The sequence below is a fragment of the Zymoseptoria tritici genome, chromosome 5 (genome assembly GCF_000219625.1).
Source record: "Zymoseptoria tritici IPO323 chromosome 5, whole genome shotgun sequence".
Lineage (NCBI taxonomy): Eukaryota > Fungi > Ascomycota > Dothideomycetes > Mycosphaerellales > Mycosphaerellaceae > Zymoseptoria > Zymoseptoria tritici.
This window is the reverse complement of record NC_018214.1, coordinates 2325687-2351920: the sequence shown is the minus strand read 5'-3', so window position 1 is coordinate 2351920 and position 26234 is coordinate 2325687. Positions and strand designations below refer to the sequence as shown.

The 26234-nt window shown below is 53.1% G+C and overlaps 12 protein-coding genes across 12 annotated transcripts; 8 read left to right on the top strand and 4 right to left on the bottom strand.

The window, feature by feature from the left end:
* Positions 1-451: 451 nt before the first annotated feature.
* On the top strand, positions 452-1342 carry MYCGRDRAFT_41667 (uncharacterized protein; the record flags this gene model as incomplete). Its single annotated transcript, XM_003852420.1, has 1 exon — positions 452-1342. One exon carries the CDS (start codon positions 452-454, stop codon positions 1340-1342), a length of 891 nt encoding a protein of 296 aa, XP_003852468.1.
* Positions 1343-1980: 638 nt separating this feature from the next.
* On the top strand, positions 1981-3027 carry MYCGRDRAFT_72554 (uncharacterized protein; the record flags this gene model as incomplete). The annotated part of the gene is made up of 1 exon (XM_003852421.1): positions 1981-3027. The coding sequence occupies one exon, from the start codon at positions 1981-1983 to the stop codon at positions 3025-3027; it is 1047 nt and encodes a 348-aa protein (XP_003852469.1).
* Positions 3028-3037: 10 nt separating this feature from the next.
* MYCGRDRAFT_42015 (uncharacterized protein) lies at positions 3038-3699 on the top strand (the record flags this gene model as incomplete). The annotated part of the gene is made up of 2 exons (XM_003852422.1): positions 3038-3167; positions 3224-3699. The coding sequence occupies 2 exons, from the start codon at positions 3038-3040 to the stop codon at positions 3697-3699; spliced, it is 606 nt and encodes a 201-aa protein (XP_003852470.1).
* Positions 3700-7477: 3778 nt separating this feature from the next.
* MYCGRDRAFT_109648 (uncharacterized protein) lies at positions 7478-9823 on the top strand (the record flags this gene model as incomplete). Its single annotated transcript, XM_003852423.1, has 2 exons — positions 7478-7705; positions 7792-9823. The coding sequence occupies one exon, from the start codon at positions 7880-7882 to the stop codon at positions 9797-9799; it is 1920 nt and encodes a 639-aa protein (XP_003852471.1).
* A 730-nt stretch (positions 9824-10553) lies between these two features.
* MYCGRDRAFT_104645 (uncharacterized protein) lies at positions 10554-11131 on the bottom strand (the record flags this gene model as incomplete). Its single annotated transcript, XM_003852297.1, has 1 exon — positions 10554-11131. One exon carries the CDS (start codon positions 11035-11037, stop codon positions 10585-10587), a length of 453 nt encoding a protein of 150 aa, XP_003852345.1.
* Positions 11132-11733: 602 nt separating this feature from the next.
* MYCGRDRAFT_72548 (uncharacterized protein) lies at positions 11734-13992 on the bottom strand (the record flags this gene model as incomplete). The annotated part of the gene is made up of 2 exons (XM_003852296.1): positions 11734-12079; positions 12392-13992. The coding sequence occupies 2 exons, from the start codon at positions 13843-13845 to the stop codon at positions 11734-11736; spliced, it is 1800 nt and encodes a 599-aa protein (XP_003852344.1).
* Positions 13993-14897: 905 nt separating this feature from the next.
* Positions 14898-15624, bottom strand: MYCGRDRAFT_26349 (uncharacterized protein; the record flags this gene model as incomplete). The annotated part of the gene is made up of 2 exons (XM_003852295.1): positions 14898-15400; positions 15456-15624. Coding segments are annotated over 2 exons (672 nt in total), but the record flags the coding sequence as incomplete, so codon positions are not given.
* A 1234-nt stretch (positions 15625-16858) lies between these two features.
* On the bottom strand, positions 16859-17887 carry MYCGRDRAFT_93487 (uncharacterized protein; the record flags this gene model as incomplete). The annotated part of the gene is made up of 1 exon (XM_003852294.1): positions 16859-17887. One exon carries the CDS (start codon positions 17885-17887, stop codon positions 16859-16861), a length of 1029 nt encoding a protein of 342 aa, XP_003852342.1.
* Positions 17888-18184: 297 nt separating this feature from the next.
* On the top strand, positions 18185-19279 carry MYCGRDRAFT_93486 (uncharacterized protein; the record flags this gene model as incomplete). Its single annotated transcript, XM_003852424.1, has 2 exons — positions 18185-18334; positions 18482-19279. 2 exons carry the CDS (start codon positions 18185-18187, stop codon positions 19277-19279), a joined length of 948 nt encoding a protein of 315 aa, XP_003852472.1.
* Positions 19280-19921: 642 nt separating this feature from the next.
* On the top strand, positions 19922-21177 carry MYCGRDRAFT_93485 (uncharacterized protein; the record flags this gene model as incomplete). The annotated part of the gene is made up of 2 exons (XM_003852425.1): positions 19922-20296; positions 20380-21177. 2 exons carry the CDS (start codon positions 19922-19924, stop codon positions 21175-21177), a joined length of 1173 nt encoding a protein of 390 aa, XP_003852473.1.
* A 510-nt stretch (positions 21178-21687) lies between these two features.
* Positions 21688-22761, top strand: MYCGRDRAFT_93484 (uncharacterized protein; the record flags this gene model as incomplete). Its single annotated transcript, XM_003852426.1, has 1 exon — positions 21688-22761. One exon carries the CDS (start codon positions 21688-21690, stop codon positions 22759-22761), a length of 1074 nt encoding a protein of 357 aa, XP_003852474.1.
* A 644-nt stretch (positions 22762-23405) lies between these two features.
* On the top strand, positions 23406-24683 carry MYCGRDRAFT_93483 (uncharacterized protein; the record flags this gene model as incomplete). The annotated part of the gene is made up of 1 exon (XM_003852427.1): positions 23406-24683. One exon carries the CDS (start codon positions 23406-23408, stop codon positions 24681-24683), a length of 1278 nt encoding a protein of 425 aa, XP_003852475.1.
* Positions 24684-26234: the final 1551 nt, after the last annotated feature.

Sequence of the window (26234 nt, the reverse complement as noted above, 5' to 3'; positions counted from 1 at the left end):
CTCCGTCCGGTAAGAATGAATATGTGGAAAGGAAAGGACCGATGATAGGGACTCCAAAGCAATGCGAAAACTTGACCATCTTGACCTCGTCTACACCAGCTCCCTATATACGTCACGCACTGGTATATCCGTGGCGGTTAGCTGGCATCTGCTTGAGAGTGTGAGGAAGGTGTAAGCACTTGACACGTGACCGGAAGACCGCTTTGGGACTTCCACTCCCAACGCTGCCTCAGCGCTTCCGACTTCCCTTTCTATTACCAATGTAAGCGCTGTACCTGAGAAACATTCTGCCGCAGGCCCATTTGGATGTCCTGTCGCTCCGCTCTGGCTCTCGCCTGGGCTATGGACGGCATTTGTATAGTCGCCGTGTGTCCTCTCCGGCAAGTATACCACTCTCTCACTCACTCAACTCACAACATCAAGATCCCAAAATCTCCTCCACATTGTCAAGATGTCTCCATCAGTAACAGTCCCAATCGTGCACGATCTCGCTCTCTCCGGCAATGCCCCAGAATCCGACCAGACAGAAGCCACTGGCCCTTCACCAAATCTCTTCTCCCTCGCGAACCAGACCGTAGCAGTAACCGGCGGTGGTCGCGGCCTAGGAATCACACTTGCAATCGCCATCGTCGAAGCGGGAGGCCATGTCGCATGTCTAGACGTACTCCCCGAACCCTCCCCGTCAGAATGGAAGCACCTCCAATCGCTCGCAAAGAAGACCGGCGTAACAGCCACCTACGACCGCTGCGACATCACCAAAGAAGATGAAGTTACCACTCTCTTCGCCACAATCTCCTCCCGCGCATCCTCCGCCTCCGCGCCCTTCTCCGGCCTCATCGCCTGCGCAGGGATCCAACAGACGACTCCTGTCGTGGATTATCCCATCGCAGACTTCCAATGCATGCTCAACGTCAACGTGACCGGAACTTTCATCACTGCGAAACACGCTTCCAGACTATTTATCGAGAACGGAATCAAAGGCTCCATCGTGCTCATCGCTTCCATGTCCGGCACTATCGCCAACCGCGGTCTGGCGTGTACAGCGTACAACACGAGCAAGTCGGCTGTATTGCAGATGGCGCGGTCGATGGCGCAGGAAGTCGGGCAGCATGGTATTCGTGTGAACACCTTGTCGCCGGGGTATATCCGCACAGCGATGACGGATGCGTTGTTGGAGAAGGAACCGGAGGTGGAGAAGACGTGGTTGGCGGGTGCCTTGTTGGGACGGTTGGGAGCTCCGGAGGACTTCAAGGCGCCGGCGGTATTTTTGTTGGCGAGTGGGAGCTCGTTTATGACAGGGGCGGATTTGAGGGTTGATGGTGGGCATTGTGCGGCGGCGTAGATGGGTCAGAGAAGCGGTCAGAGCATTTACTATAGATCTTAGAGGAGTATTTGAGCGATGTAATGGAACTATGGAATGTCCTCCCTTCCCACCTCGCCAGGCAAGTGACAAGGTATGGACTTCGATGCCATTGCGAGACACATGCTGTCACCTAGGCTGCTGGCAATAGCAACGACCCACGCTCTAGCCGTCACCCCACCTAGTGAATGCCTCTGCAGTAACAACCATTGAGGCTTGACCTTGAAGAGAAGGACAACTCTCAAGGAGACTACCGCATCGATATGCAAAGCCCTCGGAAGACACATCCGAGGCCCGGCTATTGTGACCTGAAGCAGAATAGTCCACCGACTAGATCTGCTTGAAACGGTTACCGCGTTACCACTATAACTTGATCATCATCCACAAATCCAACATCGCTCTCGCTCCACAAGCAAGATGGAGACACTGTACGAGACCTCACTTCGTAGCCTTTGCGCGGAACCAATGCATAGAAGCTACAGCACGCGGAATCGACGCCGAAGCCGCGAGTTCCAACCACAGCTAAGCATTTCATAAAAAGAGTGGTTCTCCAGGCTGCGGACACCTCTTCACTCACACCACACTCTCCCTCTTGGACACCACATCAATCACCTCACACCATGGAAGCTCCCCCGTTCTACTCCTCCAAAGGCGCCGAAAACGCCACCGCCTTCGTCAACGGCAAGATCTACACCATCAACCCCTCCCAACCATGGGCAGAAGCCTTCATCGTCTCTCCAATCGGCACCTTTGACGCCGTGGGCTCCAACGCCGAGATCAAAGCAATCGCCCAAAAGCGAAATCTCGTCCAGTACCAGCTGCAAGGCAAATTCGTCATGCCTGGTATTCACGACGCACACACCCACCTCATGGCCGCGGGTCGCCAGCGGCTCGGAGAAGCACATGTCGGCTGGGACAGCACGGATCAAACCCTCGCGGGAAATGTCGAGTCCGCGGCGTGTGCGTGCGCCTACGCGAATGTGATGGGCAACTGGACGCTGGGGAATTTCTACCAGGCGAGTAAATTCGCGGATGGGATTCCGGATCGGAAGTATCTGGATGAAAAGTATCCGGACACGCCGGTGTTGGTGCGGGAGATTTCGTGTCATCGGGTGTTGGTGAACACCGCTGGGTTGCGGGAGCTGGGGATTACAGAGGATGTCAAGGATCCGCCGGGAGGATCGTATTGTCGGAGAGCGGATGGCACATTGACGGGGGAGATTATTGAGACTGCGACGGCGGCGGTGTGGAGGAGTTTACCGAGGACGCCGCTCAGCTATGCGAAGACGGTTGTGGAGTTTGCGATCTCGGAGTGTCATCGGTATGGCATCATGTCCGTGCAAGAGGCGTCTGCTATGTCGACGTACTTGCACGCTGTGAGGGAGTTGGAGGAGGAGAACCGCTTGCCGCTGGATATTAACACGCATATTGTGTGTGCCCCGGGTGCTTCGACGGGTGAAAGGGAGGGGTCGCTGAGAGCGCTGCTGGATGTGGCGGATGCGTTTGAGAGTAAACATGTCCACACGGGGTCTGTCAAGTTTTGGCTGGATGGCGCGCCGATGCCGCCGCATCCTACGCATTGTGGGTTGACTGACGAGGGCAAACCGGATGCTGAGCGTGTGCTGGTGGAGTATGAGAAGTTTGGTGGATCACATTGTTCGATATGATGCGAGGGGAATGACGTGCAAGATCCATGTTGCTGGTGAAGGCAGCGTGCGGCTTGCGCTGGACGCCTACGAGGCGGTTCGGAAGCAGAATCCGAACGGTCCCAAGCATGAACTGGCACATTGCAACGCAGTTCACCCAGGTGAGTCGATATGGTGCAAAGAGAGGACTTGCCTCAAACGCTGACACTCATGGCAGACGACATCCCACGCATCGCCAGCCTCAGACTCACAGCGGAAATGTCTCCCGCCATGTGGCACTACCCTCTCGTCCAAGCCGTCCCGCACCTCCTCCGCTGGCCCTTCAACGAGATCCTCGCCACAGGCGCCCACATGACCATCGGCTCCGACTGGATCCTCACCGCGAACCCCAGCCTCTTCGATCCACTAGCTCACCTCGTCGAGAGACTGGAGATACCCGGCCCACCACCTCAAGAAGAGTTGACGAAGAAGCAGATCGCCGCGAGAGCGCTGTGTCGGATCATCACGCTAGGAGGTGCGGAGGCCGTGGGGAGGAGTCATGTTCTGGGCAGTGTGGAGGTGGGCAAGACGGCGAATTTCATCGCGGTGGATCGGGATTTGAGTGAGGGGGAGTTTGCTGGGGCAGAGGTGTTGAAGACTTGGTTTGAGGGACGGCAGGTTTATAGTTCGGTGTCGGGGCAGGTGGGGTTGTAGGCTTTGAACTGGATATGGGATGAGTGAATGCAATGTTGATGGCAGTATGAAAGACGACCTAGAGGAAAGGGGATGTACTGTACATTTTGTGTAGTTCTACCCCAGCCTCCGGCATTCGGATGCCGGAGTGATCGGTACTGGGATTGTGTTTCAGGAACATCGTGTCACAGCACGTGAGAAATGGCTCTCGATTGCTCGAGACAGTCTTGAATAGTTCACGGCAATTCGACACATCGGTATCAGCGTCGATACCACCAGCTCTCAGACCGTCCAATTCGATGGAAGCAAGAGGAGGAACCTAACAGCTTGGGTCGACGATCGTCAGGGAATTGCTATCCACCGGCGCCCTCAAAGCTAGTCACCGGCGCTCTACTATATTACCTGTATATCGCGTGTTAGTCAGATCCCAGTTTATAGTCGATTTCCGGTGCAATACAGGGCCGTGCGCGGGATACGTCGCGTGTCGCGTGTACGCGTTGTCGTCCTTCCCTCTACTACCTCTTCTACCCCCCCCCCCCCCCTCGTCGCTATTGCCCTTAAAACTCGTTATATCTAGCTCCTTTAATAGCACTAGTGTTATCTACCCTTCGACCGCCGTTACTACCGCTAATAGCATCGTAGCTACTATACGAACGCCGCCTTCTTAAAGACTCTAGTATACTAGATAAGGATAACGATAGAGCTAGAGGTAGCCGCGGCGCGCGGATGTTTAGAGATATTATTAACCGGCTCGTACGTCGAGCGGCTAAGCGAGAGGCGTACGCGGCGGCGGCGGCGGCGGCGGCGGTAGAGGTAGACGATTCGAGCAATATCGATAAGGATATTAAAGAGTTAATAGGCCTACTAAGTAGTAATAAGATTAGTAGAGCTCTTAATAGAAATAGTAGTATTAGTAATATTAGTAATATTAGTATAAGAACAACGAATTCGTAGAGGTTAGAGGTTACCGTTACCGCCGCCGGCGCTAAGTTATCTACTAACCTTACGCGCTCGAATTAATTCCTTAGTAAGGGTATTGTTCGTAAGGGTATTACTAGTAAGGCGATTAATAAGGACGCTCCGTACGATAAGGTCGAAAAACTAGAGCCTCTACCGGTAGGTAAGACCTTCGCTAGCGCTACGAAGGCTCTCGAGTTCTATAACGAGTAGGCTATAGCTCGAGGCTATACTCTATTAGTCTATTTAACCTACTAGAATAAGAAGAAGACGTACTACGTTCGTAAGGTATTAGGCTATTATCGAGGACGGTAGTAGAAGCGGCGACTAAAGGATAGTATACGAGGGCGACGAGGGATCTTAACTATCGGCTATCTAATAAAGGTAGATATTATACTATAAGATATAAGTAAACCGGCCGGACGGTAGATCGTTCGACCTACTTATAACGACTATTGTTACTAGCCTCTTAACGCTAAGGCCTTCGTAATATATCGCCGCCGCGAACGAGATAGAGCGATACGGACGGCTATTTACGAGGGTCTTAATACTAATGCCGGTGTTACTACTACGCTCGCTCGTCTTTAGAATACTAATAGCGACTATATCTAGACGGCTAAGGACATTCGTAATACTCGATAGAATACTCGACGCCTACTTTAAGGCAATTTAACGCTAGCTAAGGTAGTCGTAAAGATATTAGAGCGTAAGGGATACCTCTTTAAACATAAGCCGAATAATGCTAGTAAGCTAGATAAACTAATAGTCCTTAGTCCTCGAATAGTGTCGTTTTACCGCTAGTATCTAGAGTATATTATCCTCGATAACACCTATAAAACTAACCGCTATAACCGGCTATTAATAGACATTGTTTCCGGCACTAGTGCTAATCTTACTATCCCCCTTAGCTTCGCTCTTATCGGCGGTAAGGACGAGGCAACCTATATATAGATCGCTAAGAAGTTTAAGGAGTTGTTACTTACTTACTATAAGCCTAGCTTAATACCGACCGCTCTACGGATATACGATCCCCTACTATTACTAGGCTTATTTATTACCGACCGTAACAGAGGCTTAATAAACGCCTTAAATGCCGTGTTTCCGGAGATCCCCTCGATAATATGTCGCTAGTACGTCTTTAAGAACGTATAGGCTTAGGCTCGTAAGAAGTAGCTATAAGTACTAGGTATTAATAAGGCTAGCGAGCCGACTAGCTTAAAGGTAGACGCTCCTTAAGTAGTCGCGTTTATAGCTATGTTTAGAAGGGCAATTAATAGTAAGATAGTAGATAAGTTTAATAGTAACAACAACGCCTTCTAGAGCTAGGATTAGTCTAAGGAGGTTAGCTAGCTATACGACTATATTAACCGCGAATACTAGCCTTATAAGGAGAAGCTCGTAGCCTACTAGACTACGTAATATCTATTATTCGGCTAGACCTCGTCGTTACGCGGTAAAGGCGCTTATTTAACACTTAAGAAGTAGCTAGCTAGTAAGCGCTACAACGTCCTTAGTTTGTTCCTTAAGATAGAGCTATAGTAGTAGCTTTAAGAGAGTTAGCTAAGAGTAGCGCATAGCCTTTAACGTAAGGCGATTCCGTATATATTAAACACGCTAGTATATATAGAGGTAAACCGTAGCATTTACCGTAAGGCGTTATAGAAGGTATAAGAGTAAGAGGTGTTAGCGTTATAAGAGCTAAGGGCTCTAAAGGACGGTAAGATTACTACACCGACTATCTGCTCGTACTAGTTTACGCCCTTATAGGGTTGCCCTTATATATATATAATTATATAGATAATAACCGGCGGTCGATTACGATATATAATAGCTATGTTTATACGTTACTAGCATATAGATAAATAGGCCGCACCGCTAGCTCGCATCGTTGCTCTCGACCGGCGACTCTTTAAGCCGGCTATCCTTCCGAACAACTATCGAACGAACGCTCGTAGCCGTAGTAGACGTAGTACTAGTAGAGGCTATAGTCGTACTAATAGTCGAGAGCTATTAGCCTTCGAGTTTATTAATACTAACAGCCCTACGTCTACCGCACCGGCGGCGACAAGGGGTAGTAGACGAGGGCGTAGTAGACGAGGGCGTAGTAGACTCGTAACTCCTTCGTAGAGCTAGCCTTATTAACAACGCTAACCGCTCGTTTATACGCCTTATAGCTTATACTATAGCATTAGCTATAGTGTGCAACTAAATAAGACTACTATTCGACATGTAGTTAGACTACGACTATTAGTATAAGCACCCTCGCGTAACGAGCGGTAGATATAAGGCTTCTAATAAGAGTATAGTATACTACTACTTTCTACCGTACCGGTATAGCGATAATATAGTTATATAGCGGCACTACCGCCGTAACAACACCTTTAATTCGAGCGTCTACTATTATATCTACGACAATACATAAGGGCAGAGTAAGGGAATTAATTTTAAGCTATATAGACGTTTATAATTACTACTACCCTCTATATTATTAAGCCCTCCTACACTAAGGACGATAAGGATATGCTAAGAGTATAATTAACGAGGCAGATACACCAATACAGCATAGATATCACATTAGCGATATCCACCGTTCAGGATAACAGCCGATATAGCAGGGCGCCGGTAACTAGCTTTGAGGGCGCCGGTGGATAGCAATTCCCCGATCGTCACTGCAGACCACAGGACTGATCCCTGGCGGGCTAAAGTGAGCTCGGTCCTTGGGTGAGGTGGGGGCGAAAGCGGCGGAGGAGGCCTGTCTTTTGGCTCCCCTCCAAAGAATTCGTGGAGGCTTTTAGATTATTGTTGCCTCTCATTCTTTCTCTTCTACATTCACTACATCAACAACACTTTCACCCTCACAACATGCTCACCGTCTTCAACTCCACCTCCTAACGTAGAGTGAACATGCAGCTGTACAACGGAAGCGAACTGGCCAACTTCAAGACATCCGACGACTGCTTCTAGACGACTCGAAGAAAGAAGACGAACAATCACAACGCAATCCATTCTCACCCATTGTTGCGCAGCGAACATCTACAAACCGACTCGAAGCAGCAAACACTTCATCAGTGTACGTTTCCACTCCCATATATTATCGTCATCCATTGGATTGACTTTGCATTGGCGGGTCCACTAACATTGCCTTCGTCCCTGCAGAGACAGCTCCCGAAACACCACCTCAAGGTCCTCAACCTCTTTCGATCGTTGACACCAACCTCGACAACCTCCTCCTGAACCGACCGCCATGCATATCACCAAGAAGCTGGCCGCGGCCCACGAAAAGGGCGATGCCACCTACTCCTTCGAATACTTTCCACCGAAAACCGCCCAGGGCGTGCAGAACTTGTACGATCGTATGGACATGATGCACGGATTTGGACCGGCATTCATCGACATTACCTGGGGTGCTGGTGGACGACACTCTTCCCTGACATGTGAAATGGTCAAGGTGGCCCAGTCCGCCTACGGCCTGGAGACGTGCATGCACCTCACATGTACCGATATGGAGCTCAGCAAGGTCGACGATGCTCTAAAGGAAGCGTACAACGCCGGCTGCACCAACATTCTGGCATTGAGAGGTGATCCACCTCGTGAGCAAGAGAAGTGGGTGGAGACTCAGGGTGGGTTTCGCTACGCAAGGGACCTGATCAAGTATATCAAGAAGAAGTACGGAGACCACTTTGATATTGGCATTGCTGGATACCCGGAAGGTCCGGACGAGACGACAACCGCGGACGAGCACATTGTGTACCTCAAGGAGAAGGTCGACGCGGGAGGTACCTTTGTTGTAGCGCAGATGTGCTACGATGCGGAGCTCTTCATCGAGTGGGTTCAGAAATGCCGCGATGCAGGTATTCCAGAGTCCGTGCCGATCATTCCTGGTATCATGCCAATTTCCACGCACGCTGCGTTCATCCGCCGCGCGAACTGGACCCAAGCGAGAATCCCTCCAGCATGGCACGAGGCATTGGAGCCAATCAAGAACGATGACAGTGCGGTACGTGAGGTTGGTAGAGACCTCATTGTGGAGTTCTGCCAGAAGCTGATGGCAGCTGGAATCATGCATCTGCACTTCTACACCATGAATCTGGCAGCAGCCGTGAGAATGGTACTGGAGAAGCTCGACCTCACTCCATCCGCTGAAAGCCCACATCCCGACATCAAGCCTTTGCCATGGCGTCAATCTCTCGGTCTCAACCGCAGAGACGAGAATGTACGACCGATCTTCTGGCGAAACCGAAACCGAGCATACGTTGCACGCACACAGGATTGGGATGAGTTTCCGAACGGTCGATGGGGAGACAGCAGATCGCCTGCTTTCGGAAGTCTGGACGAGTACGGTATCGGTTTGAAGGGCACCAACGAGCATAACCGCAAGCTCTGGGGTGAGCCGCAAACCATCGACGACATTTCAAAGCTATTCGTCAAGTACATGAGCGGCAAGGTCGAGACCCTTCCATGGTCCGAAGCACCGATCAACGACGAGGCGAACGTCCTCGTCAAGGACCTCATTGAGCTGAACAACCGCGGCCTCCTCACGATCAACTCTCAGCCTGCAGTCGACGGCGTCAAGTCTTCGCACCCTACCTACGGCTGGGGTCCTCGCAATGGATACGTCTATCAGAAGCAATATCTCGAAGTCCTGGTCGCTCCCGAGTTGATCGACACCGTCATTCAACGCATGGAGAACGATGAAGACATCACCTACTACGCCGTCAACCACAGCGGCGAGCTCAAAACCAATGTCACCGCCGATGGAGGTCCCAACGCCGTCACATGGGGCGTTTTTCCCGGGAAGGAAATCGTGCAGCCGACAATCGTCGAGACTGTGTCTTTCCTCGCCTGGCGAGATGAGTTTTACTACCTCGGCCTCGAATGGAGCAAGTGCTACGAAGAAGGCAGCAAAAGCCGTGCGCTGATCACGGAGTTGACAAAGAGCTGGTACCTGGTCAACATCGTGCACAACGACTTCCGCAATCAGGGTGGTATTTTCCCGATTTTCGATGGACTTCAGGTTCCGGGTGTGAATGTCGAGAAGCTGGCGAATGGCATCACGAACGGCCACGCTGAGAATGGCAAGACCACGGAAGAAAACGGCAAACCAGAGACGAACGGCGTTCCAGACGGCAACAATGTCGTCAACGGCGCGGACAAGAAGGCGTAAATGATAGAGAGAGAAACGATGACGAGGACGAGGGCGAGCATCAACAGGCGTTTCACCAACGATTTCAACGACACCAGTCCACCGCAAGCAGGCAGGACGACAGGACTTTCTTCAACAAGGAGTTCCACTTTCAACATTTAGCAACGACATCGATCGCTGCATCTCACGACGAAACAGTTCATTCAACGAACGGCGTTCAAAGTTGGGGAAAAGGAAAAGGGAAGCGGGTGGGAATTCAACTTTTTTTAGATTTGACAGCGTTTTGAGATACCCCATTCATCATGGAATTTAACAGTTGAAGAGAGAGGGAGGAGGGCAGGACTGGATCAACCCCGGTTCTTGCGGTGGGATATAGAGGGAATGAGGATGAGATTTTGGGTGGAGGTAGACTTCACATGACTTCGGAAAAGAGGTGTGGGTGTGGAGGAGATGAGGTGGTTGGAGATGGAGATAGATGCATGGCTATATAGCTATGTGTTCGTTGTAGTGAACCAATCCCGCTACTCCATCTCACGCCATACACTCCGTCTGTGCTTGTCTCCTCCGTCTGTCACTGTATGAGCATATTTAATCCCGACGCGTGATGTTTTGACGATATTGATAGAAAACTTGCTCAGAAATCTTGCTCATTCGCCCGCAAAGCTGATTGAACAACACAACACGTGAGGGATCAAGAATAGGTCATCAAGGTGAATAACTCATCCTTCTATCATTCGCTTCAATTACTCCTTCAACACAACGAACACCTTGGTGTCCAACACTTGCAAGAAAGACCGTTCACGGGATCATTTCATCATTTCGTTGCGACAACACTTTGGCTCGCAACAATACACGACTCCGCAACTCTTCGATACAACACATCGGGTTTTGAAAACGACATCTTTGGGACGACCTACAGTGGAGTTGGGCAACGATCCTACACCCACCTCTTCTTCTCGACCTTTACCACGAACGCATACTAGCAGATACAGCAAATTTTTACGGAAAGACGAACTCTGCCCTCTACATCGCCCATCGGAGGACATCTCTTCGTCGATCGTGGCCTTGCTCCTACTCTCAACTGACCATCCCTTCCGGTCCGAACCCGACTCAGCCGAGTCCGCCACTGAGTCAACCCGGCAAACGAAATGTGCAACGGCGAGCACGGTCGTCTTGCAGAAGGCGGTACGATCGCCATTTTGAGACCGGTTCCATCGTGTTCCTCCTCGCCTGTGCAGAGACCGATGCTGCAGCGCCATCTTTCTCTGCGATTGGCGGCGAATGCATCCTTGCGGGAAGGATCGACGACCGCGATGATCGATGGGTTGGAAGACGGTACCGCGGAAGCGAGCAAGGAGGAGAGGTGGGTTGTGATCCAGTAAGTCTTCCAGTTCCAATTCCTCGTCGTGATCTTGCCTCTTTAATTATCGTCCTTGGAATTCGAATGGTGCATCGTCATATCAAAGACTAACGACATCGCAGTCGAGATGGCGACCTCAACCACCGCCGTCGACCATCGTCTCCGAGTCCGTCGTCCAACTCATCGTCTTCCTCCGAAGAGGACGAAGACGAGGCGTGGGACTTTGACCCTTCGACGATCTTGCATATGATCCCTCTTCCTCACTCGATCCAACCCGATGTCCCCTTTGATCTTGGTCGGAGATTGGATCTCGGTGTTGGAGGTGAAGGGATCATCGGACGACGGGTGAGTTTTGTGACGGGAGGGAGGGTCGTGGGAGAGGGTGTGATGGGGTGGAATTGAGCCTGTATGATGAGGTCGAGGGAATGGTGGAGCACCGGCGTTGACCAATTTGAGGCTTCGAATTCTGTTATTGTTCAGGTATGGGGTACCACTATAATCTCTATCAGTAGTGCTGTCTGTTCCGCCTACCATGCATCCTCATCGACCACTCGCAGGTATATGTACACTCCCCATCCATCTTTCTTCCACCCCTTTAATTCTTCTTCTCCCCTTGGGCTCTCATCTCCCTCCTCATCTCCCCCTTCATCCTCGTCACAGTCCCCACCCCACCATACATCATCGCCGTATACACCTGACACACACTCGCGCCCGCATTCAAAATCTGCAAACATTGTTCGCCGTTGGTGATGCCGCCCGTCGCGAAGATGACTTTGGGTTGAAGATCCTCTTTCTTCGTCGCCTTGGTCTTCTTTCCTGCTGGAGTAGATGATCCCGATGCCGACAGTTCCTCACTTCGCTCGTCCGGAGTTCCACCAGTATGTGTGACCATCTTCAACGCGCTCTCGGCCACATCTCGCGTCGATCCCTCCTCGCCTGCACTGAGCTTCGGTGGTGTGGAGGGTGTTGTGCCGGAGGTGGGGATCGCAGCTGAAGAGGAGTCAGGACCAGCAGCGGCTTTCTCAGCGGTGGAAGTGCTGGTATGGCGGTCGGGGATTTGAATCAGAGGTTGTTTGCTTGCTTGCTCGGCTTCCGGGGTGTCGGGTTTCATGCGTTTGGCGTCGCGTTGGATGCTGGCGTCAATTTCGTCGAGTTTGGAGGTTTGGGAGGATTGTTGTGATGCGGCGGGTGTCGTGGGCTTCGACTTAGGTTGGGCTGGCTGTTGCTTCTCCTGCTTCTTCGCAGGCGCCGACTCTTCAGCTTCGTCTTGAGGACCTTGATCCAGCTTCGACCGATATCTTCCCACAAGACTGAGTGTACGTTCGAACATTTGCGGGCCAGAATATCCACCAACTTCAGTGAGCAGCCTCACCTCCTCCTCTGGAAGTTCGTATCCTTTCGGTATCGTGTCCGGCCTCTTCTTCGTTGTGTTGCCTACGATCACTCCATCGACACCGCTCGCCCATACCGCCGCGCAGATACCCTCAATCTGCTCCTCGCTGTCCTCATCTGGCGATACCTTCACCATCACCTTTGGCTTGGTCTTACGTTCACACGCGTTTGCTGAGTCAACCACAGCTCCCAGGATTCTCGTCAAAGGTCCCACAGCTTGCAAGTCCCTCAGTCCTGGTGTATTCGGCGAACTGACGTTGACGACCAGCACGTCGGCGTACTTGGCCAAGTGCTCAACGCAGAATGTATAGTCCCTCGCGATCGCTTCAATGTCACCATCTGGTGTGATTTTGTTCTTCGCCATTTGCACAAGCAGCATCTTCCCGGGTACCAGACTGCCCGGAGGCACTTGCGCCTCTCCATTCAGCACCATGTCTTCCGCCTCCTTGCCCAGTCCCAGTCCATTATGATATGCGAACATCCGCACTCTCTCCCTCAATTGCATGGCAACATGTTCCGCTCCTTCCGAATTCAATCCATACCGGTTGATCAACGCATTCTGGCTGGGAATGCGGAACACTCTCGGCTTCGGGTTGCCCTCCTGCGGCAAAGGCGTCACACCTCCGACTTCCACGATCGCTGGTCCAAGCGAGAACAATGCATCCGGGACCTCAGCATTCTTATCGATCCCCGCGGACGTTCCAATCGGGTTGTCCAAGACGTGTCCAAAGACTTCAATCTGCAAGTCTCCAAGCTTCTTATCCATGTCACCTCTTTCCCTCGGAGCAAGGCCGAAATCGTAGAGAGCTTTGATGTATCGAATTCCCGCGTGATGCGCCTCTTCAGGATCGGCGTGGACGTAGCGAAGGAACGGAACGACGACGTATTGGTGGATGCTGGCGCGAGTGTCGGTCACGTAGAGGAAGCCAAAGGAGAGGAGGAGCACGACTCCGGTACCGTAGATCCAGGCGATGATCTTGCTGCCGGCTGAAGTGGCGCCGTAGGTAGCTACCTTCGCGGCGGTCTCTGCTTTGTCTGCAGCTGAGCGAGCGGTGTCCACGGCAGCGTCTTTCGTCGCTTGAGCGGCTGTCTTCGCGGTCTCTGCGGCATCGGTTGCGGCGGACTCGGTTTCGCGGGCGGCGTTCTTTGCAGCAGATTCCGTTTCGCGTGCAGCAGTCTTCGCGGCGTCCTTCGCAGCCTCAGCGTCAGCCGTCGCCTCGCGTTGTAACGTCTTCGCAGCACCCTCAACGCTCTCCGCAGCGTCCTTAGCAGCAGCCTCCGTCTCACGAGCAGCACTCTTAGCAGTAGCCTTCATAGCCTCCGCATCAGCCGCAGTCTCCCGTTGCAAAGTCTTCGCAGCACCCTCAACGCTCTCCGCAGCATCCTCCGAAACAGCTTTCGTCTCTCGCTCAAGCGTCCTCCCAGCATTCTTCGCCGACTCCGCAGCATCCTTCGCCGCACTCTCCATCTCTCGCCCCACCGTATCCTTCGCACTCTTCACATCCCCAGCAACACCCCTCGCTTCCCTACCAACCGTCCTCGCAGCTTCCTCTGCTCGATCAGCAGTAGCCGCACCGAAATTGGTCTCACCCTCTGCCGTCTCCGCGATCCTCTTCGCCGTCTCGGCTTCTATTCTCGCATTTCCGGGAATGGTCGAGCTTGTGGATCTCCCGACCGTCCTCGCAGCTTCTTCCGCTCGATCAGCAGTAGCCGCACCAAAGTTCGTCTCCACTTCCGCCGTTTCCGCAATCTTTTTCGCTGTCTCGGCTTCGATCTTAGTATTTCCAGGAGTAGTAGAATTGGTTGACTTCGCTCTGCAGAATGCCTTGCCTACTGCGGGCGAAGACTGAAGCTGGGATCGGGTGAGGACGGAGGAGGTGGAGAGGTTCCGCTGCCATTGGCGGGCGAGAGAGCGGTGGGAGGGGCGGGAGAGGTGAAGAGCCGCCGGAGCCGGCGCGCGGAGGAGGTGTCGCGCCAGCATTGTTGGGGTGGTGAGGTCGGTGAGGAGTGGTGGAGTGGAAAGCGAGCACTTTCGAAGTTCTGGGAAGCTTTGGATGACGCTCTTGGCGGAGTTGAGCATTGGAAACGGCTCAAAGACTTCATGTGACGACTGTCACCACAACATCGATAGCGAAGCAATTGACCTCTGTGAGAGCAGCTTTCATGTTTGTGTATTCTCATTACAACGAAAGGTCGTATTCACATCATTATAGACTCGCTTCACAATTATACATGCTTTTCATCCCAATCCCCGAGAACGCCCTGCCATGCACACCAAAAACATCACTGAAATCAATACCCTGGCGACTGCGCTCCCGCCGCCGCCGACGTCTGAAGACCACCACCAGCGCTCCCACTCACTCCATCTCTCATGACATCCAGCGTCCGCGGGAAGTACGGCTCAACGCCCCAATTCCTCAAATACGCCCCCGTCTTCTCGATACGCTTAATTTCCCTCTGCACTCCCCAACCATCTCCCTCTTCCCTGAATCGTCCTTTGACTACATCCGTCATGGCATCGTCTAGACGTCCGTAGAAAGATCTCCGCTCGGCAATATCCTCTTCGTCGCCATTCTCCAGCCCGCCGTGGGAGTTGAGGTTGCCGCCTAGCTTTAGCAGCAGGTCGAAAGCGTGGCGAGGTCCGGATGGCAAGGCGGACAGACGTGCGATGTCGGGGAGGAATTTGAGCATGCAGGCGGAGAAGGAGGGTGTTGGGAGGGAGTCGTTGAGATCGTCTTGCAGGCGGTGGAGGTCGAAGTTGACGATTGTGATTTTGCGGTCGAGTTGGGCGTTGAGGGTTGCGGATGCGTGGGCGGGAGAAGTGGAGTGGGAGGAAGAGTCCATGATTTGGGCGATGGAAGGAGGGACGTCTGGAGGAAGTGTTAGTCCTGTGAGGATCGATAAGTCTGGAATGTCGATGCTTACCCGGCCTCAGTCCTCTCTTGTCAATCCAAGCGTGGACCTCCGTCCTCTGACGTTCCAATGCATCGATGTAAGCCTTTAAATCCGCAATTTCGCCTTCCAAGCTGTCTATCTTGTCGGAGTACGGTCGGATGGCCTGATTGAACGCCTGCAGCAAAAGATCCGGCGCTGGCTCCGCCTTGCCATGATCGAAAGTGTTTCCACCGCTGGGATATCCGGCGCTCAATCCTGCTAGCCCTCCACTTGAACCTGGCGCTCTTCCTGGTGCATACTGCCCACCATTGAGGTTTCCATTGCTGGTGTTTGGGATCGCGCCGAATTGTTGCTGTCCCACCTCAACAGGTCGCTCACGACGAGAATACATGTCCGGCTCTTTTGTTAATCCGTGATCCGCACCGCCACGGGTCTCACTCAACGAGCGAATTGGCAGACCTCGATTGAGTTCGTCGTCGGTTGGAGTTCCAACGGGCGCTGAAGAGGCGTACTTGTCGTCGTAGGAGGCCGAGTTGGTCTTGGAGTCGTGGCGAGCGGGGTCGCATTGGTCGACGTAGGAGTTGGAGTTGGAGCGACTTCTCGATCGGGAGAGGCGTTTGAAGAAGACCATGGTGGGAGTGAGGCGGAGTCAAGGAAAACGGGAAACGGCTGGAGGTAGAGGTGTAGATGTGAGAGGAGGTTGGGCCGCAAAAGATTGATGTATGAACGGGAGCGATGGAAGAGAAAGGATGATGCTCGTGATAATGCGTGTGTAGTCGTGCGGTGTAAGCGATGTTGTTGAGAAGAACGGAAGACGGGATTTTTTTAATGCAATGGCTGGGTGATGATGATGCTGGAGGGAAGCGGAGGTGGTACAAACACTGCAGACTGATGGATCCCTTCCCTTCCTGCTTACCCGATCGTGCCTGACGCATGCGTTGTCCGACTTGTCGCCTTGTGCTCCTCACGGTTGCTACTGCGATGACTTCACAGACTCGTCCCTGTCAGATAGAGGAACGTATATCAACGGTATGAGAGACATCGCAAAGAGAGTTTACCCCGCGGGCAATCAACGGCGCGACTCCGAACCAAGATCCACGAGGTGGCTGGTGAAAATCCCAGCCACAGCGTCGGAGACTTGGCAGCACAATAGGGGCTCCATCAAAGTGAGCATCATCCCGACATTACTCTCCACTGATTTGTGTCAATGTGGTGTGGCAAAGGAGGACACATATCTCGTTGCTATCTACTCGGTGAGTCGACTCCGTATCGTCACAAGCTGATAGCACACTGGACCGCAAGCGATTCGCAACATCTCTTCAATTTGGTGGGTCCTATTAATCCGCTCGTACAAGATCAAAACGCCATGTGCCCAGTCAATACACTCTCTCGTCCGCCGTTCCCAACTCCCTCTCTCAACGCGCTTTTCCCTCTCAACGATGGAACATCAAACCTGAACAGCCTTTGCATCGCTTCAAATGCGATACATGCGCCTTCGTCTTCTTCAATTGCCACACGAGATCAGCAAGCTCCTCCGAATCCACCAACTCTTCCAACAAGACTCCCGTCGGCGTCGCGGAACTCTTTCTATTCATCCCCTTCACCACGGTCTCCAGAGCACATTGGCAGACAAGGCCAACTGCCTCGGGCTTCTGCAGGATGACGAAGCGGTCTGGCACACCTCCGTGGAACTCCATCCCTGGCACGTAGACATCAAACGCATAGCTGGTCCACCGGATGAATTCTTCTCCTCTGCAAATCGCCCTCTCGACTGTCAGCGTGATCCCAGACACGAAATCTGCATACGATCCGAGACTCCGAAGCCAATTTCCCGCACAACTCTGCTGCACCGTTCCAGCGTCAAACTCGAAGCCCTCGTTCTCCGCGAGGAATATGGGCAGCACTTCCGAGCGCAGCTGTGCGCATGTCTGAGCGAGAGCTGGGACGTTGTATCCGGTGCGGGCGTGGAGGCAAGCACCCAGAGCGCAAGCAAAAGGCGGCATGGTAACTTTGACAGGACCCGGCTCGGACTGAACCACGGCATACCGGTAGATGCGATTCCGGAGCTCACCTGGCAACTTCGCGAGGGTCCCGATGTCTGAAGATGGAGAGCTGAGACCGGCCTCATCGTTGTCAAGCGGCTCCTTCTTGATCTTGATCACCTTCTCGGACACATCCTCGTACGAACTCTGATCCTCCCTCGCGTGATGAATACTAGGAAACCAAACGTCCATTTGCTCAGCTTGCGAATCCCGGGTACCGTGCTTCCACACCGTGGCTCTGCGCAAGTCTTTCAGCATCTTGGACTTCTTGGCCAGCGCTGTTGGAGGAGGAACTGGCGCATGGCGACTTGCGCGCACTGGGTTCTTGGCTTCGTGGATGAGTTGTTGTACTGAGTCCAGGGGGATATTGGAGTCGATGGGAATGGAGCGTTTGACTTGATAGGGGTTTTCGTCATCCATTCTGGAAGAAATTCGTGGAGGGTGGTGGACGAGAGAGTGAGGTTGGAGCATGAGAAAGAAGAACTGAAGAGAGATGAAGATTTGTGAAGTGGTGGGGCGGAAACGTAAAGAAAGTGAATGTCGAGCAAGAGCAGGGGTGAAGTAAAGGGGTGACGCGCTAGCGCTGTTGTTGGTTCCAGGCAGAAAGTTCCCGTCCGGAGGACAAACGCCGCGAGATACAACAACATTGGAGACAAACGCAGATTTGTCACTGACACTCACGCACATCGGAGTTTGCCATATTCACACAGATCGCACATGGAAATGGAGTCCATCTCTGAGGAGGAGTTTCACGCCCGCCTCGCCTATCTGCACGGCCAGAAGAGCCTTGAAGAAGCGGCTGCAGAATCCGCAAGGCGGACTTTGAAGCTGAATGACGAGATCGAGCAATTGAGGCGCCAGCAGAAGGTTTGAGGTTCTGAAATGTGAATGAAGGCAATGCTAATGAAATTCCAGCGACACGTTGTCGTCGACGTCCCCGCCGAACACCCACAAAACGTCAAGACGAACATCGTCCGCACGCCCGAATCCCAGACTTTGCAAAACGACGAACAGCCCGAGGACATCCAATACAACGAAACTCCAGCCAACGCACCAGCACGCAATGGTTTTGCTCCCGCGCACACCGCTGTCGCTACAGGTAGCATGAGGCTCCAGCAACTCAGGCTCCTCGACTCCGACGTCCCTGATCAGCAAGCCATACAGCAAATTGACGAACACCAAGAGTGTGCGCGCAGCACTAAAACGAAAATCCCCTCCAGCGTGTGCTCCTCGTATGTCGTCGATGACCAGGAGTTCCACACGATTACTCGAGCACCGAACGGCAATGACTTCGTGGAGCTGCGCTGTAGCGTCTGCGGCGCCAACTCGAGGAAGGCCGCCAATGTTCTTCGTTTTTTCAGAGGTGTGCCTGCTTTCCGCCAACACGTGAGGGCGTCACATCAAGACTTGGTAGCCAAGGAAGACACGCGCACCGATCGCCAGATCGTGGAGAGGGACACGTATCGCACACTGTCCGCTGCAGAGAAGCATTCGGTCCTAAACGGTGACCATGCTGCTTTCAAGATTGAGAAGATTCTCGCAGGCGACGCTGACGCAGAAGCTCGTATGCGCAGTGCTCGTGCACCCCACGAGAGGCGCTCTTACGCGGACAATGCAGCACATAATGGCAAGAACATGCAGGCTTCGCACGTGGCCGTGCCCGATGGCTCTGACATGTATAGTGTAGCGTCATCGGGACTTCAGACATCTGAGATGACCTCCTATGATGCGGCAAAGCGCCGCAAGCGGACAGACTACGACGAAGACGATGACGAGCCAAATCCTCGCAAGACTCTGAAAAAGCAAGAGTGACTGGAAAATTGAGCTCACGTTATGCTACGAGGACTGCTGAATTGAGCAAGAAAGAACAAGTGATCGGGAGGTAGGCAGCTCAACGTGTGCAAGACGAGCAGAAGGGACAAGGGCTGGCATGCACCGACTTTGGAGCTGGAGTGATGTTGCAGGAGAAGAGATGTGTGCTGTCCGAAATTCGAGACATGTAAGACGTTGGTGGCTTGCATGATACATGTTCTAAAGCTCATGGACACCCAGGTCTTGTGCAAAGTATGTGCAACTGCACTGCGAGGTAGGAAAGCTTTCTGTTCATCTCTTTACCCAGCTTCGACGTACATGAAACTTGAGTCCACTCTTACTGGTTCTCTATATCACTCCTTTCGCTATCAATACAGCGTGGTGCTAGCTTCAAGCGGCTTTCCCATCACATATGCTGCTGGATTCACTTCATCAGGAGCGCTAAGCACGAGCTGAGGGCGGCTCCCTTGGCCCGTGCGGTATCCTCCTATCGGCCTTGACAACATATACGGGGCCATCATTCTTGACCATCTTCGAGCAGTACATCTCTTTGAATTCGAAATCATCCTATACCACTACCGTGAGCTCCTCGTGCACCGCAGCAACTCCAAAGGATAACAACTAACACATCCTCGCATCATCATGGCGGATCAGAAGCCCGTGATCATCGACGACGACAACAATCCTGCACTGGATGTAGAGACCAGACTGGAGCTCGCAGATCTCGATCACCAGCTGCTGGAGAGTGAGAGGAAACTTCTGGAGAGCAAGAAACGCAAGATCATGCTGGCGCACGAACACAAGCTTTCTCGGAACAAAGGACCTCATCGGCCAGCGAAGCCTGGAGTAGCGGAGACAGAAAGGAGCAAAGAGACTGTGGTCTCGACGCAGGATCGTGCCGATGGGAGAGACGGGAACAAGAGAATCAAGGTTGAACGTGGGCTGATGGAGGCGAGGACTCCACCACAGAAAGACATCGTCGACCTGACGAAATCAGCCTCTCCAGCGGACGACATCGTACGCCGATCTCACAGTGTCAAACCCCGCCGACGAAGCAAGTTCTACAAAGGCGCACGACTAAGGCCAGACGTGGATTACAGAGAGTCAGAGACCGAGTCGCTCGACCTCAACGACGACGAAGCAAGTTCTACAAAGGCGCACGACTAAGGCCAGACGTGGATTACAGAGAGTCAGAGACCGAGTCGCTCGACCTCAACGACGACTCCGACTCCGACTCCGAAGCGGAAGACAGTGCGCCACCCAATACTCCATACAATTACAGACGCATCAACCCAGCCTTCCCAACTATCTGCAGAATGCCAGATGGTTCGCTGGCAGAACTCCACTGCAGCGGCTGCCATTCCAACGCCATGTTCCGCGACGGCGAGGTACGATTTCTCGAGGTCGGACGCAGTCTACAGACGCACTATGTCGCTTGCCATAGAGAATTGACGGCGAATAAGGAAGGCCGCAGGCTCACTTGTGGGGAATTGATGGAGATGAGTGTCTACAAGATCCTGTCTGCCGCAAAGGCTGCAGCGGTCAGAGGCGATACGCAGGAGGACTATCATGTTGAGGTCGCTTTGACGCCAGGGGCTCAGATGAGATATGATCAGTCTCGTGGGCAGCGGCCGAAGAAGAAAAGTGGAGGCAAAGCGAACCAGGCACTAGCTTCCGCTGCGCCTGGAGGCTACGCCCAGGAGGAGGACGACGACGACGAGGAGCAAGATCCCGGACCGCCGACGCCGCCCGAGAGCATCGCTACGAGGACCTCCATGGCGGATGGTGACGACGATGGGAGGGCGCCAGCTGCTAAGCCGAAGCAACAGTTTGCAAGAAAGTCTGCCCCTGGAGGCGGAGCACTGGCGTACGCATGGCCGTGGAGAGGCGGCAGGTGATCATCTCAGCGTATGAGAATACTTGCGTTAAGTTACTGATGTTCCCTTTGTTGAACAAAAGCATGAGAGTTGATGATCAACTTTTTGAGAGCGATTCCGTTTGATCAGGGGCACAGTCCGACGGGCCATGAGCTCAGACGCAGAGTCGATGCCACCACGGTAGAAGTCTTTTTTTCTTCTTCCATCTCAAAGACACCCTGCGCGGTCCTTAGCACATTCTAATCCATATCATAACTGATGATACCCTTTACTCCGCTCGAAAAGATGCTTCCATGTTGCAAACGTAGCTTGACCCGAACGGGAAGCTGCTTCAACATTGCATATGCGGATTCACTCGCCGAAGGCGCTAGTGTTTTAGCGAAACTGCGGCCCACCACATCCATGCCGTTGGTCGACAAACAGGACTCCACCTCGGCAGCATTCACTCGTCAACGTCGACCGTCACTCTGATCTGCCCACCTTTTTAACTCTCTTCATCATCGATCACCAACTACTGCAGGCTCAGCCAAGATGGTGGACGAGAAAGTTATTGTCGATGACGACAGACTGGAACCCTCAGTCGATGGCGGGTTCGCTTTGGAGCTAGCAGATCTTGACGATCAGCTTCTGGAGATTGCGAAAGAGGAGGCGAAGATTGCAAAGAAGCAGCTGGAGAGCAAGAGGCGCAAACTCTTGCTGGCACAACAGCTCAAGTCATCCACGAACATACGACCTCGCGGAGATGCCCGTCCGGCGGCACAAACTACTACGAGGGGCACGAAGCGCACCCTTGACGCTGTTGATGATACCCGTCGAACAGTCGAAAGCAAACGAATGAAGACTGAGCCCGGCATTGAGAGGCCAGTATTGACAATGTTCAACTTCATCGACCTGACAACACCACCTCCGCCGGAGATCGCAACCCCAGAAGTGCCACGAAGGCCCACAATCAGCTACGCTGAGTCTCCCGGCTCAAATTATGCCGATCAGGAGGCGATGGTCATGCTCAAATCTCAGCACAAGTACACACCCATCAACATCGACTACCCCAGCATATGTAGGATGCCCGACGGATCACTCGCCGAACTCCGCTGCTTTCACTGCGGTGCAAATGCCGCCTACCGTAAAGGCGATCCATTCTGGCTCGAAGCGGGCGCCAGCTTGCACAGACACTACATCACACACCGGGAATTCTACGCAAGAAACAAGCTCAACGAGAAGGAGATGATGCAGCGGAGTGTCTACAAGACGCTGAGCAACGCGGAGGTCACGGCTGTGACTTGCAATACCGGTCCGAAATACATCATTGAGCCGGTCTTTGACCAGCACTCGCAAGCGCATTTTCGAAAGCGGGATGCTGTCGAGAAAGAGCGTAGAGTCCAGTCCAGTCCGACACCGACTCTGAGCATTGATGAAGACGACGATGACGAGAATGACAGCAAACCATTGGTTGATCGTTGGAGAGCTGGGATGAAGATTCCGATGGCGCAGCACATGGGCGGCATGGACATGCCATCGATTGACAGTCCTGTCAAGGCGGCCAGGAAGTCTGCTCCCGGAGGCGGAGGTCTGGTAAATATGTGGCAGCGTTCAGCGAGGAAGTGAAGGAGATATCAAAAAGCAGAGCTCAAGAGGAACAATGGGATCCGGAAACGATCGAGCAGTGGAAGGGTGAGGGGTTTTCAAGAGAGCGGGTTCAGAGCATGCTCTTGTTGAGCGGCTCGTTTGCGAGACTTCCGATCTGCCTTGGAGAACGAGACAACGGGTTGCGGTCACAGTGCCCTGTATACTGCTGCAGCCTTGGAGTTGCCAGATTTCGCATTCCTTCTCCACCGCCGGATGGTATTCTCAGTCGCCGGAGATGATGGGAGGCCTACCAATGCACTAGTATAGACGTTCATAAAATCGTACGAGGACCGAATAGAGCTATACGCCGTGTGCAGCCCAATAGCGACGATAAGAGAGATCGCAGATGACTTAAATTGGACTCCTCATCATCCAGCGCGATGTCTACCAGCGACATATACCCACAATACAAACATTTATGTGCATACTAGGACAGTAACTAGTTTCACTTCACTAGAAGCGCCAAGACGCTAGTGCGAGGCGGTCCGCAAGATTAAGGCCATTGGAGAACACGAAGCGTTTCCTGATAGGCATTGCGTTTTCTCGAATTCTTCCTCATCGCAACAAGGACCATAACAAGGATTTCGCTCGCAACATCACGATCTCCGGATCCACACGAAATTATGGACGACCGTAGCCTTGGGCCCAGTGACACCGAACTCGAACTCGAATACGAGTACAAGCTCCAGCTATGGCGCCACAAAGCTCGTCAATTAGAACATGAAGAGCAAGGTATGAGGCTTGAGTATGAGAAAGCAAGGCTGGCGCGCAATCGAAAAGGCAAGCGAAGCGTTCGGTCTTCGAGTCAAGGTGTCGAACAGGGGCCCGGCGAGAAGCGGACCAAGAGAGATACGCAGGACCAAATCACTGTCGGTGCAAAGACGGTGAAGGTGGTCGACCTCTCGGAATCCCACTCCCCTGCCGCTGCAAACAGTTGGGAGGATCGTGACATGGGCTTTGAGGATAACGAGGGCGCTGGAGGAGTGCTGAGCGATGGTGCCGGCGATGAGGAGTTGGAAGATGGGTCAGCGGCTGAACAGAGACACCACGGACGGTTCGACGACGAATCAGGAGAGGAACCAATGGAAGAAGCGCAGCAGTCAGAAGAAGAGGAATCCGAGGAGGACGGTACCGAGGAGAAAAAGGTAGACGACTTCCCAGGAATGCCGACGCCAGCTGAATGGAACCCAGCGACAAGGAACCGCGCCCCGAGGAATCTTCAGTTCAAGTCCATCAACGAGACTTTCCCAACCGTTTGTCTGATGCCGAACGAACGCCTCGCCGAGCTGCGCTGCATGGAATGCTCCGGCAATATGATCAACCGGGGTGGCCGTAAGCAAGCACTTAGGCCTGGTGCAAGCCTCCTTCGTCACCTCAAGGGCGCGCATGGGGACAAGTACAAGAACAGTCTCACGGAATATGAGGTGGCATATCGCAGCGTGGTCAAGTGGCTGGGTCCTGCAGAGACTGCGGCTGTGGAGAACGAGCAGAAAGAAGGCTTTTTCGTGGAGCAGATCATGGTGACCAAGACAATCACCCCAGAGCAAGCTCCCGCGGTGGACAATGGCTGTTGCAGCTGTCTCCGGGATCCTTGCGAGCCGCAGATCACGTCGTGCTCCCACATTTACTGCGAGCAGTGTGTGAAGATCCTTCAGGATCAGGCCAAGCGTTGCGGGCTCGATCATCCTACCTGCTTGAAGTGCGGCGAGCTTTTCTTGAGTGTGACACCGCTCAGCGATTCCGCCTCGGACAAGCAGCAAGGCTCTAAGAGTAATTACCACGCAGCTTCTGCTGAAGACGCCGATGAAGAGGAGGAAGAAGACGTCAAACCCATCATCCGCCTGATCCTCCGACCATCAAGCTCGCGGCCACTTCAGGACTTGGATCGCAGACACGACTGAGCAGTTCTGACAGGGATGCTGCTCTGGACAAAGGAGAGGGATTTCGCTCGAATCGGTGGCCAATGACATGTAGTTGGCTGGCGGAGGTCACAGGAGCGGCGGTAGAAGCTCTTCGACTCAGAAAAGTTGGTAAACGGATTTCATAAAGTGGACGACCGTCTCAGCAGTGTAGCAATACTAAGTCAAGACTCGAACCTTGACCAGCCTTGACTAATATTCGATGAGCGGAGCAGAAGCGTGCTCACATGTTGTGATTCCCTCGTGAAGATCCTGATACTTCCAGAGGTCCACAGAATGAAGGCGAACCATAATGCGAAGATCTCTGCTTGTGACAATGTCAATGATTGTCATATGCGAATACCATTTTGCTTCACTCGGAGCGCCAGGCTGCAGTGGATCGCGGTCCATAAGTCTCATGCCGCTGGTTCCGAGCATAAGACACTCAACGACACATACTCAATCTTGCACTTCTACCTCCACACCAACAAACATCTCCTCAATCACGTCCAAAGCCCACGGCTTCTCACGTCACCATGGGCGACCGTGCTTCCCGTGGCGCTGCTGGTAGAACCAATCTCGAGCGTGAGAACGAAATCAATATCGAATTGCGGCGCCTCAAAGCTGAGATCTGCGAGGATGAAAAACAGCAGAAAGCTAAGAAACTCGAGTATGAAGAAAAGCTGGCGAAGGTGGAGAAGCTGGAGAAGGAGAAGAAGAAACTCCGCAATCCAGGCAGCAAGCGCCGCGCAGACTCCAACAACCAAACTGCCGAGGGAGAGCGCAGCAGCAAGCGAGCCAAATCCAACGGGAAGGAAAATGTCGAGCCGTCAATGGGCGCGCAGAAGTCAAGCGAGAATCTCGAGGAGCATTCCAGCAGGAAACACTCCAAGCCAAAGAAGAAAGAAGATGAACTGCCGCAGACCAAGTCAAAGAAAGCCAGCACCACGGGCGCCGCTTCGGAGGCGGATCAGTCGTGTGACAAATGTTGGTGGCCTCTTCAGGATCCGCAGCAGCTGGCGTCGTGCTCTCACGTATACTGCAAGGACTGTCTGGACGTACTCCGGGCTGAAGCCCCTCGTCGCGGCCAAAAGAGCGCTAGGTGCATGATTTGCGACAAGCTGGACGCCCCTTCTCGCGGAGGAGACTCCAAGGGCAAATATCGGCGGCCTTCTGTCGAAGAGGTCGATGAGGACGACGACTGCGTGGTGGATGTCGAGAGACGCTGGGTGTTCTTCGGCAAGGACGAGGGTGCGTGAGGGCTTCAGGGCAATTGGCTAGGAACTTCGGCACAAACAGCAGATGCCAGTGAGCAGTCTTGCGGATGGTCGCAGGGCTGATCTCACTCTCGAGCAGCTCTCACGTTTCCCTCACCATGATGGAATGGCTTCGTCGTGAGCCGGCACTAACATTCTCAGTCAGGCGGCAAATGGTGCTGCACGCCTCGGGAAAGAAGGCTGAGAGCAATGTCGCCAAGTCTGAAGAACGATGGAAGGATGACTGTCATATCAAACAATATCAGTACATTCGCTCGAACTGGTATCTCATGCGTAC